The sequence below is a fragment of the Apis cerana genome, linkage group LG11 (genome assembly GCF_029169275.1).
Source record: "Apis cerana isolate GH-2021 linkage group LG11, AcerK_1.0, whole genome shotgun sequence".
NCBI classification, from domain to species: domain Eukaryota; kingdom Metazoa; phylum Arthropoda; class Insecta; order Hymenoptera; family Apidae; genus Apis; species Apis cerana.
In genome coordinates this window covers 2,705,841-2,728,153 of record NC_083862.1, presented here as the reverse complement: position 1 = coordinate 2,728,153, position 22,313 = coordinate 2,705,841, and the positions used below count along the sequence as shown (strand labels likewise).

General features: G+C 27.3%; 1 protein-coding gene and 3 long non-coding RNA genes across 5 annotated transcripts; 1 reads left to right on the top strand and 3 right to left on the bottom strand.

Moving 5' to 3' along the window:
* Positions 1–650: 650 nt before the first annotated feature.
* Positions 651–6,301, bottom strand: LOC107997230 (U1 small nuclear ribonucleoprotein 70 kDa). The gene is made up of 7 exons (XM_062081418.1): positions 6,021–6,301; positions 5,676–5,858; positions 5,519–5,581; positions 5,346–5,427; positions 2,475–2,715; positions 2,014–2,366; positions 651–1,914 (listed from the first exon to the last, which is right to left on the bottom strand). The coding sequence occupies exons 1-7, from the start codon at positions 6,162–6,164 to the stop codon at positions 1,751–1,753; spliced, it is 1,230 nt and encodes a 409-aa protein (XP_061937402.1). The 5' UTR covers positions 6,165–6,301; the 3' UTR covers positions 651–1,750.
* On the bottom strand, positions 3,858–5,339 carry LOC133666922 (uncharacterized). The gene is made up of 2 exons (XR_009831820.1): positions 5,135–5,339; positions 3,858–5,062 (listed from the first exon to the last, which is right to left on the bottom strand). It is a non-coding gene; the product is annotated as an uncharacterized LOC133666922 (long non-coding RNA).
* Positions 6,302–12,102: 5,801 nt separating the features above from the next.
* Positions 12,103–12,904, bottom strand: LOC133667023 (uncharacterized). Its single transcript, XR_009832102.1, has 2 exons — positions 12,729–12,904; positions 12,103–12,623 (listed from the first exon to the last, which is right to left on the bottom strand). It is a non-coding gene; the product is annotated as an uncharacterized LOC133667023 (long non-coding RNA).
* A 2,452-nt stretch (positions 12,905–15,356) lies between these two features.
* On the top strand, positions 15,357–21,221 carry LOC107997191 (uncharacterized). 2 transcript variants are annotated; one of them, XR_001765947.3, is made up of 4 exons: positions 15,357–15,499; positions 16,206–16,863; positions 18,185–18,343; positions 19,192–21,221. It is a non-coding gene; the product is annotated as an uncharacterized LOC107997191 (long non-coding RNA). The 2 variants fall into 2 exon arrangements; XR_009832101.1 differs by having other exon boundaries at positions 15,357–16,863.
* Positions 21,222–22,313: the final 1,092 nt, after the last annotated feature.

The following is a 22,313-nucleotide window of genomic DNA, read 5'->3' as shown; positions in this document are numbered from 1 at the left end:
CATTTTACACCAGTTGATTAATAATAATAACGATGATTCAATTCCTGTAAAATAGATTTTTCACTTAAATTTCAGATTTTTAATTTACGTTATATATAATTTTATTTATCTTTAATATGAAAAAAATCGAATAATTATAAATTTTTTGAACATTAAATACATATAAGTACAGATAAATTTTATTCATTATAGTTTTTATAAAAAAAAATTTTTAATTTAAAAAAAGAATTTAAATTCATAAGCTAGACATATAGTTTGCTTTATTTTTAATAACGGAAAAATTCGAATAACTATAAATCTTCCGAATCGAGCAATGCAAGTATTTTTAATAATTTTATTAAATTTAGAAACTAAATTCGAAAAATTTCAAAACGAAAAGAAAAAAATTTTTTAATAATAATGATAATTATATTTACCTATGTTATTCTAAGCATACGAAAAATAATGTAAAAATAATATAAAATGCTTTCTTCAAACATGTCACAACATGTATCTACTGCAGCGCTGTACGTTAAAAAGCATCGATATATTTTTGGCGCCAATTCTAAATATCTCATACATCTCTCATTTTATATTTAATAAAATAAAAAAATAACAATTATAATATATAATATAATAAAAAAGGAAATGGAATATGAGTTAAAACAATATTCATCAATTATTTTTTATTTATTTTTTCCAATGAATGTTAAATTGAAAAACGATATAATTTTGTTTAGTTATTTATAAAATTGTACAATTAATTGAAAAAAAAAACATAATAATTTCATATTTCACATAATAAAATATTTTAAATTATTATCAATTATTCTAAACAAATTTATTTAAAGTTGCAATTGATTTTCTTGGAAGTTTCCACTATTTTTAATCCCGCTATCGATATCACAGGTAAGAGACCGGAATGATTTGGTCCAGTTAACGCGATGAGCCGACCATTTACGTTACGTATAACAAAAAATAACTCTCGTTCAATACCGCAACGTACGATATATGCATATAGTTACATTAATACAAGCATCATTCTTTTCTTTCATAAACTCTTATAAACATTGATCTTTTGAATTTTTTAAAAAATAATAATGCGATACAATTTGATTAATTATTCATATGAATGTTAAAATAAAGTATACAAATTATCTTTATTTAAACACTTACTTTTTCAATTTTCCATACACATAATAATTTCTAAAAAGATATTGGGATAGTTAATAAAATTAAGTATGTAATTTATTTTATTTGCATATATAAATATACATGCAGCAATCATGAAAGAACTAATTTTACGTTATTACGTTTCATATATATTTATGTACACATATAGAGAATATTGAAATCATAATAGTTGTAATAAAGTTTGAATATTTATGGATCTGTCACGTCCATATTGCGAGGTGTCACACAAACTGCTACAATAATTGAAATTTTTAAATGTAATTCTGACATTTAATTCGCCTAAATTCATTTACACAAATTACCTTCATACCAACCATAAATATAGAAAATTTCGAATTAACAAAGTATTAAGAAATAACTGCATATAAATCAGAAGTCCAAATCTGCTTACCTTGCAATATCCTTACTTGAGTATCTGGTCGCTGTAAAGTATACAGAAACTAAATACTCAAATGTGATGAGTTTCGATATTACACTAATAACAATAGGAAATACAATACATTATTGGCAATTGCATTAATTCATCATGACGTGTGTGGTAACGAAAAAGAACAATACAAGAGATATTTTATCGAGATCAATAATCTTGTACGGAGTCATAATTATTATAGGGAGGGGGATCTGGACGACCTTCTGGAATTCTATACTTCTCTTCTACTTCTTGATCATTATCATCTTCGTATTTTACAGCGGTAAAGTAAGATCCAGACGTTGAGAAAGTATTGCTATAATCAGGGTAATCTGAAAAATTTTCACAAGAAAATTAGCATTTTCATCAATTATAATTGAATCTGTAATTGAATTATGAAAAAATAATTGAATGAATTGTAAAAAATATACCATCCAAAGGTTCCTCTTTAATTCGGATTTCTTTTGTATCTTCCTCTTGACGATCACCCCGATCTTTTCGATCTCTACGTTCACGATCACGATCACGCTTGTCTCTCTTACGGTCTCTGTCACGATCACGATCGGTACTTCTAGAACGTCTCCTCTTACGATCCCGTTCACGATCACGTTCACGATCACGATCTCTCCTATCCCGGGGCCGTTCGTCTCTCTGAATCTCTTCAATGTCTGGATCGGGTAAACGATCGCGACTTCGTCTACGTTTTCGATCACGCGATCTACTTCTTGTTCTTCTTTTACGATCTCGCGATCTTCTACGTTCCCTGTCCAAACGATCACGATCTCTGCAAACAAGATAAAAAAATTAAATTTAATACTTTAAAAATATATATAATTGTCTGTTTCTTCTATATTTTTTTCATTTATCGAATTACGTCGTAATATAGCAATACCTGTCTCTATCAAGGCGTCCAGAATTCTCCCTCTCTCGTTCCAAACGATATCGTTCTCGTTCTCTTTCGTTATCTTCTCGACCAGAATGTTTAATGTTAACATCGGGTCCACCTCTTCGAGTACCACCAAGTCCACCGCCAAGCCTTCGCGGTAACCATCCTTTCACCGTCCTAGCTCGTTCCACGTCAACCAATACTCTCCGACCATCTATTTTCTTACCATCCGCATGCTTATAAGCAGCTAGAAGTACCGATTGAAAATTACCATTTGCTCGCGATCACTATGTTCACTATTTAATAAAACTATGAGACTTCTATGTCTCGAGGAAATAAATCTTGAGGTGGCAGAAAAGATATATATATATATATATTTTTTTTTTTTCTGAAAAGACTTCAATCTTTAGACTTGACAGTGCGAACCGTGAAATTTCGGCAATTTTCGGTCTCGTACAAATGAAAAATATACAGACACGAATACAAAGAACAATCTGAGAATACGATATACCGAAAACACAAAAGAGATAATATATAACGAGTATCAAACGATACATTTGCTACATTACCTATATTAAATTCTTTTTTTTTTTTTTCTTCCGAAATTATTTTCATCTCTGTTAGATATGTTGCTATTGTCTTGACGGAATTATCCAAACTAATAATCGTTACACGTTTTTCAGAAGTGATTGAGGTCGTAAGGTATCGGCACATATTATTCCTGATTATATACACGTACCGATTATAACGTGCGCTCTTTTATAAAGTAAAATGTGACAGTACGTACCATCACGAGGCAAAGTCCTTGAATTAAACTAGTCAATTTCTGGTGTTCAAGATACCATGAGATTGCGTATAAAGCGTACAAAGCGCCGAATGTATAATGATATTACGTTTACTATAGGTTTACTAAAAAGAGAAAGAGGGTCCGGATACCGTACCGTTATGATCATTTTACCGTATAAAATCACGATTCTACGTTATATTCGCGGAGCATAAAAATCAGTAATAAAATGTACGGATTTTTCGGTACCTTAAATCTACAGTTTGTAAAGTTCAAAAAATGTATAGCAGATACAAAAATACCTACCGCGGCTACTTACGTACGGAAGTTAACACAAATCTTAGAAGTACGTTTAATCGTGAAATGAACTTGTAAGAGACTCGCGAGCATAGAGTAGGCCAGCGCGTATGCTATTCATTGGGAAGGTGCCCAGTCTTCATATGTTCGTTCAATCTCCGAAGAAGTTTACTTTGCATTTACCTGGTGCGCTTTTTTTTTTTTTTTACTTACGACCAAACCGTGCGCAAGTATCGTATGCTTTATACTTTATATTATATTGTGTTCTAATTACATATTATAAATTTAACGTAACGTTAAAACGAGAATTTATTTTTTTTTTTCTTTTTCGTTCAACAAAGGGGATACTTTATTACCACGGGAAAAAACATTTACCTTTTACGAATATACCCGTAATTTTTTTTTCTTTTTTTTTTTTTTCTTCTTTTTGTTTTTGAACATTTTCCAAAGAACTGACTGTGATTCAAGATGAAAGTCCGAGAGAGATCAGATTCTTAGAATAAATTAGTATTCTATATCGAAATTGATATGTTCAAGGACTTAAATGTAAATAATAATTGATTAAAAAAAAGAATGATTTAAATGACCTTCCAAGTAAGATGATATAACTAACTAATTTAAATCTTTAGTAAAAACGAAAAAACAGCGACGAAACAAGATGTGATGAGAAAGAACAATCATCAATTAGTTTGGAACATGCATTTTGGTACTAGACCTAACGAGAAAATATCTTTTATCGTAAGTCCATATAAGGTGCCCGATATTCGCTTGGTACACGTTTTTTTTATGCAAATTTTTAAGAGAGTAAGTGTGACCTACAAATGTTTATAATAATATACCCATTATGAGAAAAAAAAAAGTGGGTGCTACAACCAAGATATATGATAATATGTAGTGTATTATCTAATGATGTATGATAATTAATGTTGTATTGAGAAAAAATGCGGTTAAATTTTGCTCGAAGATAATTTAAATATTTTTTATATAAATATATATATTTATTTAAATATATATAAATATATATATATATATGAATATATATATATATATTAAAATATATTTAATATATTTAAATAGGATATAATATATACAGATAGTTTGATTATGATACTTGTATATAGTCTACCTTTATGTACAGGCGCAAAATCTAACTGCTTGCAGAGCGTGTCCCTGAACCTTTTTCCTAAAAGCCCACCAATCAATTTCAATGTAGAATGCTAACTTTTGCAAACCATGTAGTTAAAAATAAAAGAAATTTCAGCCCAAAATATGCACTGGAAAGAGTTCTGACTCCTAACATTTTAAGAGTATGTCTATCGAATACTCCCGAAAGGAGTAGTACTCGAACCGCAAGTGTAACAAAATCAGACAAGATAAATAGGGTAAGCATAGACGCTAACAAACGTTGTTGTATGTTGGATCTTACCACACATACAAACCTATCATATCAGGCAGGTTCAGGGATTTTGCATGGAATAGTGAACGGCACTAGTTGCCGGCAGCGGCCACCACGCTGTACCAAGAACAAGATAAAAACTGCATTAATCAAGACAGCCAATATTTCTTTTTTCAGTTGATCGTTTACCATATATGCATTTACAGAATGGTAATCCTGCATGGATGTATGGCGGGACCCCCCGTACCGTCTGGTTTAGTACCAATGAAAATGGGTAGCCTAACTAAAGCCCTGCCCCACTATAACTAGCTGGAAGTGACGCTAAGTAAGGATGAAATTCCAGACTATGGACTCACTGAGGTTCTCAAGAAGGGGTTCTCATTTCTTGGGCTTTACTTACAGTGCATATCTCTTTCGTGCTCATACTCAATGAAAGCATATCCCCTAGGTTTGCCATTTATTGTATTGTGAATTACCACTATCTAAAAAATAACGATTAATATTAATTAAATGTTACGTCTGTTCGTTAACACATTATAAAAATCCAAAACAAATCACGTTTTATTTATCTACCTTTTTTACTGGACCGTATACTTCAAATTCCCTTCTAAGTTTGGATTCAGATGTATCATAGTTCTAAAGAAAATATTACACAAATATTAAAAAAAATTAAAATGTTTACTAAATATAGTTATATAAATATTAATATCTTTATCAAAAAAAAACTTACTATTCGAGCTACAAAAAGAGTTTTAAAAGGATCTGCTGTTACATTTGGAATACCAGCAGGATCCCATACTGCAATTTCTTGTTCTAATTTATATGCCACTTGTTCTGCGCGTTCTCTTCTTCTTCGTTCAAGACGTTCTTCTCTTGTTTCCACACGTACTGGTGGTGGTGTATCTTTGGGATCCTATAAAAAATATACACTATTTTTTCGTTCTCTTGTATGTATATTATTTAACGATAATATATAATTAAACAATTACCTTTAAAATTCGAATAATAAAAATACTTGAAAAAAATATTTCGATAATATATACATACAATAAAATTTTATGTAAGATTTGATTACCTCAAAATATTTAAGAAAACCTCCAACGCCGATATAGCCTCCATTTTTCTTCTCGTGTGGAAGCTTGCTAACGGGTGGTAAATAAGGTATAGGATCCCGCGGAGCAAAAAGTGCTAATAGATTAGGTGGCAGAAACTGTGTCATTTTTCAGGTACAAAATAGAGGTAAAACCAATTCTCAGTTCTCACAAAATGTCGAAACAAACAGCATCTTCAATGTTCAAACACTATTACAAAATGGCGATGTTAAGAAGCTTCTAGCCGAGTCGGTAAAATTTTACTGAACAGAAAGATGTCGCTCTTGTAAATTCTTCTTATACGCATGCGCAAATTAACACCATCTAGGAAAACGTGGAATTAATTTCCTACATCATTTTACATATCATAATATGTATAATAAAATTTATCGATAAAAAACACTAATAAATATTGTTAATTTTTATTAATTAGAAATAATAATTATAATATTGTATTTATTTAGAGCTTTAGTTAATATTATAAGAAAAGCATAATTATTTGTATTGTCTGCAACATCCTGAATTATAACCGAGTTATCATTCTTGGGTAATTATTGTTTATCACAGAGAAAAAAAATAAACATATCTCATAAAATCATGTTCTGACATACCGACTTCAGGAACGATCAGACTATTTCTTACGCTCTTTAATATATTAAAATTTAAGTATTTACATCAAATATAATTCAATAATTATGATTAAAAATTAAATAATAAAAATTGAAAAATATTATTAACTGAATATTGAAATTGTAAAATGATTAAATATTTGAATTTTATTTAAATTTAATTCTATTATTAGTAAAAGATTCAATATATAAGCAAGCAAAATTATATTTCTACCATTACAATATAAAATAAACAATATAATAACAATATAATATACAAATCAAATAAGTGATAATAATTATGCGAAAATTATATATACATATATATATATAAATTATTATTAAATATTATGTGTATAAAATTATTTTTTTCTTAATTTTTTTCTAATTTATTAACTAGATTTATTAACTAGAAAAATGATTATCTATTACCCAAAAGATATTTTTTTTTTTATTAAATTCAAAGATTTTAAACTATAATTTCTAAATTATTTAAAAATAAATAAAATAAATATAACCAAAATCGTATTTCTTATACTTTATAATTTTAGAAACCAAAATAAAAAAAATTTTATCATCTTAATAATCTTCTTATATAAAAATATAATTACTGCAATTAATTAGCTCGTAGCAAAACTAATTAGCTTATACTATTTGCCATTATAATTTATAATTGTATCATGTATAATTTATACACGTGATACAATTAAAAACGAAATAATAATGAAGATTTTTAGATTTCTATAAATTTAATTTAATTTTTTTATTAAAAATAAATAAAGACTTATTTAATTTAAACTAGTTATCAAAATAATAAATAATAATTCTCATAATTTTTATCTATATGAATTTCTTAGATTTATTATTAGATTATAAAAAATATGAATGAAGATTTATAAATATTTAACGATAAGTAATTAGTTAAAATCATATATTTTTTAAATATAACATTCTTTTCGAGTTCAAATCGCAATCATAATACGTGAAATTCGAAAAATCGATAGGAAAAGTAATTCATTCATTCAAATTTCATCGTTAACTCTACAAATATATATATATATATATTTTTAGAAATAAATTACTATACAGAAATGCCTATCCAATAAGATTATAATAACCTGTTCATTTCTATCTGCTTATAATTAATCATATATGTCAAGTATGCTATATATCCTACTTATATTTAAAAAATGAAAAACTAAAAAGCATATTAATTCATATTAATGATTTTCACTTATAACATTGAAAGCTTATACTAGAGAGAATATTCCGCGAATGACATTTGCAACATCCGAGTTTGGCAAATTAATAGAAATTAAATTATACAATTCAAGAAAAATTAAGCATAATTACAGATAGTATACATTCTACGCCATAATTTCGATTATTGAATTATTATAAATTAAAAAAGGAAGTTTAATAAATTATATTACATTGAACATAATATGAATGGGAATTCTCAATTTTTTGAAAAAATTTATATGTAAAATATCTCATATAAAAAGTCTCAATATAATATAGATGAAAGAAAGAGATAAATATATAAATAATAGATAAACGCATTTAGAAAAAAAAACTATTATATTAATTACTTCATAAATTACTATATCACGAAAATAATTTAATTTAATAAAATTATAATAAATTAATTATTGTAAATTTGTTTTAATGTAAATTGTTTAATGTAAACAAGAAATCTGTTCTAAATGTGTTTATTTATGTGTGAAAAGAAATAAAATATTACCTGAAGTAAATGAAAGACATTAACTGTCAATTATATATACCATTAATCATTATTCCTTCAAATTTTAATTCTATCGAATCGAATGCACGATAATCACGATAATCTAAATAATAATCAAAAAATAAAATAAATAAATATAAGTAAAATCATGTTAAAATAGAAAAAATAATTGAAAACTTTTATTGAAAGATTTATAATACAAGATACCAATAACCTCACAATCAAATAGATGTGAGGTTTGAAAAAAAGAATATGAAGAAATATAAAGAATTAATTAATTTCTTAATCGCAATATTTAATAAATAAATAAAATTAATAGTCTATAAATTCTATAACAAAAAATTATTAAGAACAAAATTATTTACTGCCTAAGTAAAATTATATAACTCAAACAAGCGATGATTTTCGACAGAAAACTGATGCTATGTGCTAAATTTGCCCATAGGCTTTTTGATTGGTTAGCGTAATTCCGTTATTTACTTAAGCCGCGCGAAAATTGAAATATTGTACTATTAATTTATAATGAATTATAAAAATAAATTAAAAAATTATTTTGTGTATTATTGAAATTTAATTAAAGTGTTATAATTTTAACTTATTTGTTACGAAAGTTCTTTTAACTATTTTTAATAAAAAATCATTTCACTAAAATTTAATAAAAATATATATTTATCAATGATATCGAATTTTTTAATATAATTTCAAATATTTTTCAAATATAATATAGATGAATATTTTAATTTTTAAATTTTTATTATTAATTTATATATTTAATAATTTTTTTAAATAATAAATATAATTTTAAATTAAATTATATTAGAGTTATACTTTTATTCACATTGATTTTTTACTTATAATCATGTTGCAGTATTTTATATTAGTTTACGAGAATTTTTGTTTTAATTTTCTCTTAATTAATTATTTTTTTATATTTTATATTGATTTTTTTTTTATATTACAATTTTTTCAGGTTTTGTAAATTTTTATTTTAAATTTTTTTATTGTATTTCACTTTTCCCTACGTTGGTTAATTTTTATGTTAAATTAATTTAAATAATTAAATCTTATATATATATATTTTTATATTTTTAATTAATAAATTGTTTAATTAATCTTTGCATTTCAATATCATAAAAATTCATAATTGATATATGTATTATACAATATTTCAATTTTCGCGGAACTTAAAGAACATACTGTTTTGGCCAATCAAAAAGTCCTTAAGCAAACCTGTAGCATTCTGTCGAAAATCATCATAACAAAATATATCAATATTAGTTGCATAATCTGATTTACACAATAAATAATTCTATTATTCCAAAATAGATTAACATTAAGTTTTACTTATGAAATTGAATTTTATAATAATAAAATTAATTGGTTTTTTAAGTTTCTTTGTTCTTTTATCTTCGATCGAATATATATATATATTTAATTATTAAAGTTATCGGTAGTTTGTATTGTAATATAAACTTGTCAATTAAGATTTGAGTTTAATTATTACTTTATTTTAATATTTTTTTAATTCTATAAATTTTATATATTATATTTATATGTCTAAATTATTGATTATTTATTATCGAGATAATTCGAAGCCTACATATTTCATAATAATTTATTTGAATATTGTTCTTGAATTTGTTACATATCGGATAAATTTATATTTTTTCTTATTCAATAGATTTAAAATAGATTTCTATAGATTTGTATTGAAACTATAATTAGTCTATTATAATTAAATTTATTTCATCGAATTAAATTATTTTAATATACATATTTATTATAATCATGAATAGTAATATTTTTTTATTAAAATTATTTGTGTTATAAATAATGATGATTATTTTCTAAATATATTGATTATGAATTTTTTTTATTTGAATTACTAAGTTCTTAATTTTAAATTTATTTTCTAGAGTTTTCTAAAAATTTATAATAATAGTTTATTTATAGCTTTTCATTTGTACAATAATATAATAAATTTTATTAAAATATTTTTAAAAATTGTGATAATGTGTTCATTATGATATTGTTCATTTTCGATAATTTTAATTGCTTTTCCAATTAGTATTGTATTGATAAATGATTATATTTTTTAAAATAATGTTATATCTATAAATTATCGTATTTTTAAATTGTATTGCGATTATATGTAATTAAAGTTATTCTATTATGACTATGGAAATAATTTTTTATTCTTAATGCGTCTAATACGATTAATATATTTTTAAAGATAAAATTGTATTTTTAACAATTTCTGGTATCTAACACTATTAGTTTATTATATTTATAATTGAATACGAATATTTATAATTGAATAAATTATTAACTTAATAAATAAATTATTCTTTAATAAATAAAATTATTCATTAAAATTAAAATATCTTAGAAAATTATATATTTTCGAGAAGCTTCTTTTTTTTTTCTTTTTTATTGATTCCAAATGTAATAAAAGTTTTTTCATTTTTTCTCTTGACAATTTATTATATTAATACCGTAAAAAAAAAATTCACTCAGTTTGTTTGAAATCACACTGAATGGATAATTTTAATAATTCTTCTAAACTTTTTTTTAAACTGTAAACTATCAAATGATAGTTTCATTTACGATTCCTCAAGTTATTTATTTATTATAAATTATTTAAGGATATTTTGAAATTAATATAATAATAATATAGATTATATATAGATACAATTAAAATAAATAGGTATTTATAAAAAGATATTGATTAAATAAAATTCATTTATAATTAAATACTTAATCAAGAACATTAATAAAATTATAACATAATATCAATAAAATTTTTTATTTATTTTTTCTATTTTAATAGTATTTCATAAATGAAATTTGAAAATGACAGAGATTGTTATTTTCAATAATATTTTATTTATGTAGTTTTAAATTACTTTTTTACCGATGTCTAATAACAGTGGTATCTGTAAACCGACGAATGTATTATCACAATATCTTAGATGTGAAGACAATATTTTATTAATATTATACAAAACAAATAATAAAAAAAAGTTATAAAGAAACTAAAGAAATCTGAAAAATTATTCCATTCGAATTATTTGTGAAAAGGAAAAAAAAATTGATAAATAAATAAAATAAAACAGCGTAAAAAGAAAATAAGTAAAATAAGCATTTCACAAAACATATTATTCACAAAATCACAATCAATGCAGTTATCTTACAGATTATCACTGATCTAAAATATATAATTTTAATTAGTAAATTTTATATAAGTTTTAGAGTATTGATATTAATAGCATAGAATTATAAAATTATAAAATGTTTTGTCATGTATTTTATTTATGATTTTATATTTTTCAATTTCAATTTTTATTAATATTACAATTTTATCAAATATTGAAAGATAAATATTAATTTTAACGTTCTACGATAAACACTTCATAGAGAAAATAAAATTCATATCGATCACAAGATGGTGCCACTTGTACCTTGAACTTTTGATACCGCACTGAAAAAAAACGATGAAATAAATTTTTAACGCAACATCTGTGGATCAATTATTTATTGCTTCATAAGTTAATTAAAATATAATTTTTTTTTAAATTTTAAATTATACAATACACTCAACATATAAAAATATGTTGATAATCTAACAAGTTAAGTTCAAATCTAAAATTTGTTTGACCCGTACTACGTATTATACGACATATTAGGAGTACAAAATAAGTTCGATCGTATGGCTGCCATGACGTCATATCCGTTTATTTAGGATTAGTGCACATACACGTTATAATTATCGCTTGTTATTCACTGAAAAATACACTTACATTTTTCAATGCAATGTTTTAAAACATATAATTTTCAAAATTATAAATATTTAATACTAAGTATATTTGTTAAATAACAATGGATAAAAAAATGGAATAATAATATAATAATCATAATAGAAAATATGACTTAATATTTATTTAATTAATTAAATTCTTTGTTTAAATTTGAAACGAAATCATGAAACGAAGCTTTGCGACAAACGTTTATTTTATGACAAATAAAATTTCCCGATAAGATAATATACGTTACATCATCGTAATTGCATTACAAGTACTTATATTCCTATGCTAGTAGTTTACTAACTCGTGTTAGACTTTGCACTTTCTGAGAAACAATTACCAGGTTTTATCGTCTGAATATTCTGCTGTTTTATTTCTATAATAATCCTTGTCATCATTAACTATTACATTGCTATATGAATGTAATAAATTCTATAAAAAATAAACAAATTTTTTTTTCAACTTGGCTCAAACGCGTGTATTTAATAATTCACTATCATATTGTCGTATCACTATCACTCGATAACGACCTTATACCTTACGTACGCACGTACACATGTTCGATTTCATGTTCATTCGTTTTGCGTTGTGTGGGCGAAATTCGGTTAAAAATTCCAAATTTCGAAATCACAAAAAAAACAAGCAAGCTGTTGCTCAGCTCGAACAAGGAAAATTTCACGCGTGCATCCGAATAAGCTTACATCATCGCAATTAAAATGCAGGCAGAAATCGCAGGCGGTAAACACGCACGCTCAAGCGTATTTCTGTAATACATCGGCTCACTTGCGGACGCTAAAATAATGTAAGATGAATTTGACTTTCGTCCAATATCCAACGGTGCCATATGCCTGCTCACGTTCGCGCGCTCGCGCGTTCTGAATAAAAAACACGATTCTGCATTCGTGCACACGCATGCATACGCGACGACCTCCGCTCGTTCGCACATTGCGCGATTTCGCATGAGTAGCGAAGAATTTTCCACAATAATACACACGATTTACGGCAGAATCGGGCACGTTTTATTTGAAATAAAATGACAAATAATAATTAATTAGATTGAATCGATATAATATTTTTTTTTTATATTATCTATGGAATAAAAATAATAAGATATTGAAATAATTTATTGATATTTATATCATTTTAAATAATTTTATTAACAATTATTTTAAACACTTTATTATTCTTACAAATAACATGAGAAAAGTAACTTTATTTTTATAATAAAGTCATAAATAAATTATAATATAATATATTACATTATTCAAATAATTTTATATAAAATATTGCGATTACTATTTTATTTCAACCATAATAATTAACTATCATTTTGTTTACCATAAATTTAAACTTAGAACTTGGAAATTTTTTCTTTTAAAATCATTTCAGTTCACGACATCAAAACAGTTCACGAGAAAAACAATAAAACATAAACAATGAAACATAATAAAGTTAGAAAATATTTGAATATTTGAAATTATTTAGAATTATTCGAGTGAAAAATAATAGGTATAAAAAATTATTTCAAAATAATTAATTTATAGAAAAATCGCTTATCAAATATATTAACGCATGATCATTTCAAATAAATAAATGTAGTTAAATACTGTATCATTTTAATAATAATCTTTCAAATACTTTACTTCAATAATACCCAAGCTTGATTTGCGGTCGGTTTCGTGTTAACTTTGTACGATCTATGTAATTGTTTTGGACGATCACGTTCGCGATTTATTCGCGAGTAATAACGCTTTTGTTTGCTCGCGGATTGTATAACGCGTAATCGCGGGACAATTACGCGTCGAGTGCGTCGCACACGATCCTGCCACGCTGATTATTTGACTCGTGATGATACGTGTTCTGTAATTATGTCCGTCTTTTTTCCTTCGACAATTTGAATGATTTTTCCTCTATTCAGTCCTTGATCAAATATATATATATATACAGAGTACCCTATAATTTATGAAATAAATAAGACAGAAAAAGTTTATTTTTAGTATGTTTCAACTTTTTATGAATTGCGATATCCTTCCGTAATAATATTCAAATAACTTATTCTATGTCTATAGATAAGGAAATATTAAAAAATTAATATACTTTTATCAATTAACGATATTATTTTGAAGTTAAGTAATTAGAAAATTATTCTAATGTAAAGTAGCAATTATATATGATTAATTGTTAAAAATCATTTAATAGAAACGCGGCAGCAGTGATTAATGACTCATGAATTGAGAACCACTTTTGGCTTTTGGCTTAAAATCAAGATAGAAAAATCAAGAATAACATTAAAATTAGAAAGGAAAAATTCATTTAAAAATCAGTCGAGCACACGTTTCATTTATTTTCCTAATGTTGAATACTCCCATATTTATTATCTAATCGTATCCAGTTGAGAATTTGCCAAGATCATATATATTTAATAAATTTCTAAATTTAATTTCTAAAGCAATTACTCCGATCTAATTTATTAGTTTTGTCTTATTTCGATCCGTAATATCTCCCTGATCCACGAATTAGAGAAGTTTCTATGTAATATTATCTTGTATTTCGACAATACCTATATACTATGGTATAAGCCCTCATCGTTATAAACCCGTGCAATAACTTTGTTCGGCATATTAAAGAGAAACCTCGGTAATTCTGTCGAAAAACGACCGGAAACTTTCCAGTTAACGCAACACGCTAGATACACGCGAATGTTTGGAAATGGATGGTGCAACACAGTTGGCAGCTGCATCGAAAAATTACGTGTTTCGATATCCACCGTGAACATTGGCACGCATCGGGCTGCGCGACACGACGAAACGGCCGGTAGAGAGAGCGGTGATCGGTCGAAAGAAGGACGAGGTCGTGATGAGAGATGGCGTTGAATATCGGAACGCACCCTCGCTCGAGGAAAAAGATTCGATTGCACAGGCGTCGACACGTCTCCGTCGAGTCGTACGCCGAGCATACTTGTGAGAATGTGCCCGTTTCCCGACTGCCATCTTGCTTTTGCGTGATGTCACGACGTGGCCTACTTCCGAGCACTCCACGTGCAAGGGTCGTCGACCCTGTTCTCCTCTAGCCCCCTTTTGCCTAGAAATGCTCTAGCATCGTAGGCCCTCCCTTGCTAACCCAACCAGTACCCAGGATTCCGACCTACCCGGCTCCTCTATTCGCCTCCACCAACCGTACCTTTTCCTTTTCCTCTTCCTCTTCCTCTTCCTCTTCCCTTTCCCCTTCCTCTCACTCTCTTCCTCTACCCCCACCATTCGTTCTTCCTTTTCCTACGCTGCCCTCGTTCCGACTTTCGTCCTCCGTACGTAAGTACTTACAAAGTCTAGCTTTCCCCTATGCGACTTTCCTCGTTCTGTCCGTTTCTTCACGTTCGATTGTAAACGTTGTTAGTACGATAGAATCGAGTTTATTCTTTATGGGAAAATTATTCTTTATGGGAAGATTAAGCGTAAAATTGAATTTTAACTAGAAATATATAGGGCAGTAGCGTCTATTCGATCGTTATTTATCGTTTCATCGAGAACAAGCTCCGGCTTTCATTGAGCGATATTATTGTTGGATCGTTCCCTCGTTACCTCATTCTGTTATTCGTGTTATTGTGCACGCGGTTTTAATTAGAACATGTGAAAATGAATATATCTTCTTTTTAGAAGAATATTTCTATTTTTCCTTTTAGAATATTTGACTACAAATTATTTGTCTGAAAATTGATTGGTTATCTCGTATCGAGATTAAGCGATGTTGATTAATCTTGTATAAATTATCGTACACTGTTCTATATTCATCCATATGGAGAAATTTGCTTCCGTTTAAAATTTTAATTGCCAAAAAGCGAACTTTTAAAAATAATTTTTTTATTCTCGATTTTCATCTAATTTTGTCTCGAAAAATCACCCAAATATCTCAAAATTTTATATAGACAGATAACTATTTCATTTACACTATAATTTTTACGACGAAATCAATAAGTTGGATCGAAAGAAAATTATTTCATATAAATTCGTTTTACAGAAAACTTTCCTCGTTCGGTAAAAATTCTCGTACATATGGGTGGATAGGGGTCGCGAGACCATTGTCCGTATATACGCACCTGCCAGTCTTCTCGCATCTACTAGAACTCCTTGCATGACAAAAACATCGACCAAGATGGCATATAGCAGTCCAACAATTCTGTCCATTGTTCGTTGGATCGCAGTTTCTCGCTCTTTTGAACTTGGAAAATGATCTCGCTCGTCTTTTCAGCTCTCTTGACAAACCACCTTCTTTGATCGGAATTACGTAACAAACTTGAATCGGGGATCGTTAACGAGAGCCCCATTAAAATTTTAGCTATAAATTTAGAAAAGTTTGCGAATAACCTATAAATCGGATATTCATATTTTTAGACCATCTCTGCTTTTTTTCACAACTATAAATCGAAGATTAAAATAGTATCTTTTAAATTAAATTTAAGTAAATTATTATCCGTAACTACATCGTAGTTTCATAAATAAATTCATCGGAGTGATTAATGGTTGGAAAAAAAAAGGGAAAAAAAATATCGAAACGCTTGGAGATTCACGAGGATGTATCCTGTTAGCGTGCCACAAACACGGTTTGTGTCAACGGAGTTGGGAAACTCTGAACGTAACGCCGTACCTTGGAATTACGTGCATGCATGCAGTGCTATGTAAGTATATATATATATGTACACTATCATTCAAAAATATTCGGATATTTATTTTTGATATCATTTTAAATGAAAATTATGTATAAAATTGAATTATTGTGATGAAATAAATGAATAAATTGTGTACTTTATGAAACTTATTGATTCAATAATTATTAATTATTGCGAATGAAAATATAATTTTACAAGCAATTTTTTCTTAACCTTTCTAAATTTGTCATAAATAGATCCATCATGTTTTCTTTCTACGATTTATCCAATCACATAAGAGAATGATAAATTTTTCAACTTTTTCATCGTTAATTTGTACATTTTGATCAAACTTAGAGATTAGACGCAGTGGTAAATATTCAAATATCGTGTGGACACGTGTACGTACGCTTTGATCTTCTTAACCTAGCACGAGGCGATTGTACGCTTAACGTTTGTCCATCTACTTTTCCCGGTGAGCGGAAGAATCCCAAAAAAGGGTCAATGCTCGATTTACGACGCTACTTTCAATCTTACTCTACGTGTCTCTTTCCTTGGATTCCAATGCATTTCTTTATCAATCTCTTCGTCCAATCTCTTCTACCTTCACGTTCGTAACCACAACGACATATTTATACTTTTCTCGAATTTAGTGGAACCCTATTTAATGGTTCTCAACCCGTGGATATAAGAAAAGGATTGTGAAACATTTTTTTTTTTTTACAAGTCACCGTTGTCGCATTTTTAATAGTTATTGTATCGAGAAGTTTTTGAGATAATTGTTTCTTTTCTCGATCTTTGAAATAGATAAATAGAAATAAATATAACATAAAGTTATACTTATATTGTTTCCTTTCATTTTCCAGCTAGAATTTAATATTATTGTTGTTGTAGCATTTATTTGTAAGAATTATATTGTTGAACAAAATTTATTTTGTTTAAAATTATAGGATGAAAATTTCATTTATTCATAGAAAGACTAAAAAGAGACACTATCTCCATCTTATCTTCATCTAGATTCGTCTAACGCAAATTTAAATTGTTTATAACCAGATCATTGTTTGTGCAAATTGAAATTATGAAATTTTATGAACCTTCCTATCCTATTTAAATATACATTTTCCACGTCCTTTGTATATTTTTATATAAACTTTCCATAAATGCATAAACATCCTACGCTCTACTTATAACTTATTAAACAAGCCTCGACCAACATTTTTGCCTACACCTACCAACTTTTACGTTCGTTTTAATCTCTCCAAACGTGTTCCACGCACACTTCGTTTAACGAAATGGAATAAGTTATTACTACGAAAAAAAAGTTGAGAAACTTTTGGCTTACGGTTTCCAGAATTCAGGTTTAACCAGATAGAAAAGGCTGGAACGTATCCTACGCGTTTTTATTAAAAGAAGATCCGGAAATTACGAAAGAAGATTGAACAAAATGAGAAGAAGGCGTACTCGAATGATACGTATTGACTGGCAGTCTGATGGTGCGCATTGTATATAGGTATGGATAAAAATAATCCAGTGATGAATCACTTTTATAAATGGCGCACATGGTGTAGACCGATTCGTCAAAATTATCAAACCATATATATATAATTTACATTTCGATTATTGGTAATCTAAAGGAAAAATATGTTTTATATTATCTTATCGTGTTCGTATTTTTACAATTACAAATTTGTCAGGAAAAATAATAATGATTCTATCTATAATTATGGAAAGAAAGTAAAGTGTTGTTCTGTATATCCATTTCTTACGTTTCTATGTTATTTGATATAAATGAAATCTCGCTGAAATAAAATTGTTGTATCCAGAAAAAATTGATATTGCAACTGGCTGACTGGTTGAAACTTATCACTTAATTCAACAAGCAATTTAAATTGCTCCTCGCTTAATCAACTAAATTTCAACGTTATTATTGCTCGTATCAACTTTTGCATTTATTTTGACCTCTAAATTCGATCTTTCCAAACATGCGTATTAACATACAAACATTCGCTATACTTGCTTTCAATCCTTAAAAAGAAAAGAAAAGAAAAGAAAAGTTTTCTTATCCGTCACCTCGATGCTCTTCCCAACCTGTTAATATTAATTTACAATATTTTCAATGTCGAAACAATTCTTAATAAACTTTTATATACAACAGAATCTTGAATTATTCAAACACACAATTAATAATATCAAAATATAAATACACATTTGTCTATAATTGGAATTAAAAATCAGGAAGGTGAAATCAAAAGATTATTAATTCAGATTATTTCCGATCTTTGGATCTTCCCAAAGACTATCAAGATACCTCCTGATAAATATACGAGAAATCGCAATTTGAATATTTGAATTCGGCAGGAAAATGTGGGCAGTTGGAGGGGTGAGATTTGGCGCGATCCGATAAATAATTGGCGAAGATGGTGGAAAAAAGACGAGATGGAGGAAGGAAGGGAAGGCGTGGTGGTTTGATGACGCGAAAGTATCCGAATATAGGATGAAGAGTCCAGCGTTGGAGGCGAGGCGAGGAGTATACACCCGAAGCGACTGAATTTTCAATGGTGGGGTTGGATCGATGGAAGGGTTGACCCAGTGACCTGGAACCTGGTGCGCCGGTTAGTTTACGAACTGCAACCTCGATCGATCTGGATGCGCTGGATATCCAATCGCAATTACATTTCCACCGTTTTCGTCCTACCACCGCTGTATAACTCGAGTTTGTTCGTTAATCATCGCGTTAATAAGTAACCCGGGGTATCGTTGTTGCGGAAATGGAAATCTTATCGTCTTTTCCTCGTTTTCAGAAAATTTCATTCGACGTTCTCCTCGTTTCCGATATTTTCTCAGAGGAGAAAAACTGGAATTTCGAATAAATAATTTCAAAATATTTTATTTTCAAAGAGACTAAATCTGTGTCAATCTCTCGTGAAAATTGGGGCCCCTATTTTGATTATCCTCTATGGTTGAATCTCTTCGTCGAAAATCATAAAACTGGCATCAAATTATTGAAATATATTTTTAAATCCAGATAATTTTAATTGTTACTCAATGCTATGTTTATTATGGATTTATTATTCTGCAAATTGAAGAATTTGAATAATCAAAATATTTTCGTATTCAATTGGATCCTTTTTATCTTTGATATATGAGCAGACACTAACGATTTTTCAACTTATGCATATATATATATATATATATACTTTTTCTCAGGGTATTACGTATATACGAGTTGAACAATCACTAATTAGTATGCTTGTGAATATGCGTCATTTCTGTCGCGTGATTGTTTAAACGATATTTTCTAAGCAATGTTTCGATCTTGTAAAAATATATACATATATATATATATATATATTTTTAAATAAATTATGAATGTATAAATAAAATTAATATGTACATATTATAATAGTTTTTTTTCAATAAATAAATAATTCATTCTTATAATTCATTATATAATAATTAAAGACACGGAAGAGAAAAATAAGGTTCGGAAGATTTTGATTCGAGATATATTTTACGAGATACTTTGTTTTTTATCATTTTTGATCGTGTATAAAAATGTACACCTAAAATTAAAAAAGAATATTCATTGTCTTTTATAATTTTGTTGTTAGAGAATTATAGAAAATTATTCAAATTAAAATTCGAATGATATAAAAATATTTTCAAATTCAACTGGATTATTATCTGGGATGTGAGTTTATTCTTTATACTTATATAAAATGGATATTATTAAAATTGTAATATTTTTGAATGGTATCGAAATTTTTATTATCAAACGTGAATTAAATTGTTGTTATTTAATATATTTGTTATATATATTTATATAACTCCAAACTTATAATTTTGTTATCAGAAAACAATACTGAAAATCTAGATATAAAAATGTAGCTCTAGCTCTTAATTGAATTATTGATACAAAACCTAACAATATTTTAACAATATGAAATGTTGCAGATAGAATATCACACAGCTTTGCATAGTGAAAATTATTTTACAGTTGTACATATTGAATTTATTACGATATTTATGTAGTAATTCTTAATATTTTAACTAATGTTAATTATCTATTTTCAATTTACAATTAAAAAAAATTTAACGTTATGAGAATGAGATGCAGAATTTAAAAAAACGTTTTTTTTTATTAATTTAGATACACACTATTTGTTAAGAAAACAGAATCCACGTAAAAATTCATGAAGTAAACGGAATTAATCTTTTCTAAATCTCTATATAATTATTTTTCGAACAAGTACGTATTATACGTGAATAAAATTATGATTCTTCAAACTATCACAAAATTATACATCCACTATCTAAATCTATATCTACATCCCTTATATTGTATATTAAATTCATAAAAAAGTTAATAATATCATAGCTAATCATCATATATTGTAATAACGATAAACAAATAATTAATAATAATTAATAACATGTAACGATTTAATATAATTTCACGTTGCGAATTCGATACAACTATTGATGAAATATTCGATCGAATCCTTCCCTTTTCATCCCCTTTTTCCATCCTGCTGAACTTCAAAATTCAACTATATATATATAATTATACTCAAATAATGAGCCTCATTATCGATTACGGGACAACTTGTTTGACTATTGCATTTTTACAGAAATTTTGAACGATAATGGCTGAAATGCGGGGTTACGATAACCTGGAAGGTGGCACAAGGAAATAAAAGTATCGATTGTGACCGACCAATGCGATGGAATGTCAAGATCGAGGCTTTATCGAGCCAAGAAATTATTCTTGGACGGAGAAAACTTATTTGCAATCTGCAAATTGTTGAGGAGAGAGAGAGAATTCTCTCGAATATCGGTCTATTATACATTTCGGATTAGATAATTATATAAAATTCCAGACGAAACGAAGTGGATGACTGGCAAATTAGACGTTATATAACGTGGCTATATATGGAATTCTCTTATTGCAGTTTTTAATAATAAGTATTTTAATCCCCGGGTTTTAGATATCAAATATTAAATATTTTATTCGGGTAATATCGGTATATCGTTCGATCACTAGAAATCAAATCGTAATATCTAGATTTTGAATTAACAAACATTTTTGATAACGTTTTGCGAAGTTGTTAATTAAGAAATCGAGGAAATATTTTAATGGAAAATTATAAGGATAAGTAAATGGATTTTTTTAAATAATTCGGGTTAAAAGTGAGGTCTACCATTTTTTGATCGGTAAATGAATTAACTGGAAAGTTAATTTATCTCGTTTTCAGATTTTTAATATCTTTTAAAAATCGAATTATTTTATTTATTTCAATTTTTCAAAGTCAGTAGAAAATTACATATTTTTTTTTTTTTACTGTAACTGACTTCAGTTCAGAAAGAAATTTAAAAGGTTAAAGATAAAAATTGCTTGTAAATTAGAATATCGATTAGCCAAATTGGAATTAAATTTAATTTTCAAGAAAATAAAGTTCTAATGCGATTAATTGTTACCA

Excerpts from the sequence above, each read along its gene's own strand:
- LOC107997230 (XM_062081418.1), bottom strand. The coding sequence starts at position 6,164 with ATGACACAGTTTCTGCCACCTAATCTATTAGCACTTTTTGCTCCGCGG. Across the intron at positions 5,859-6,020 it reads GTTTTCTTAAATATTTTGAG|GATCCCAAAGATACACCACC; the intron begins GTAATCAAATCT and ends TATTTTTTATAG. Across the intron at positions 5,428-5,518 it reads TATACGGTCCAGTAAAAAAG|ATAGTGGTAATTCACAATAC; the intron begins GTAGATAAATAA and ends GTTATTTTTTAG.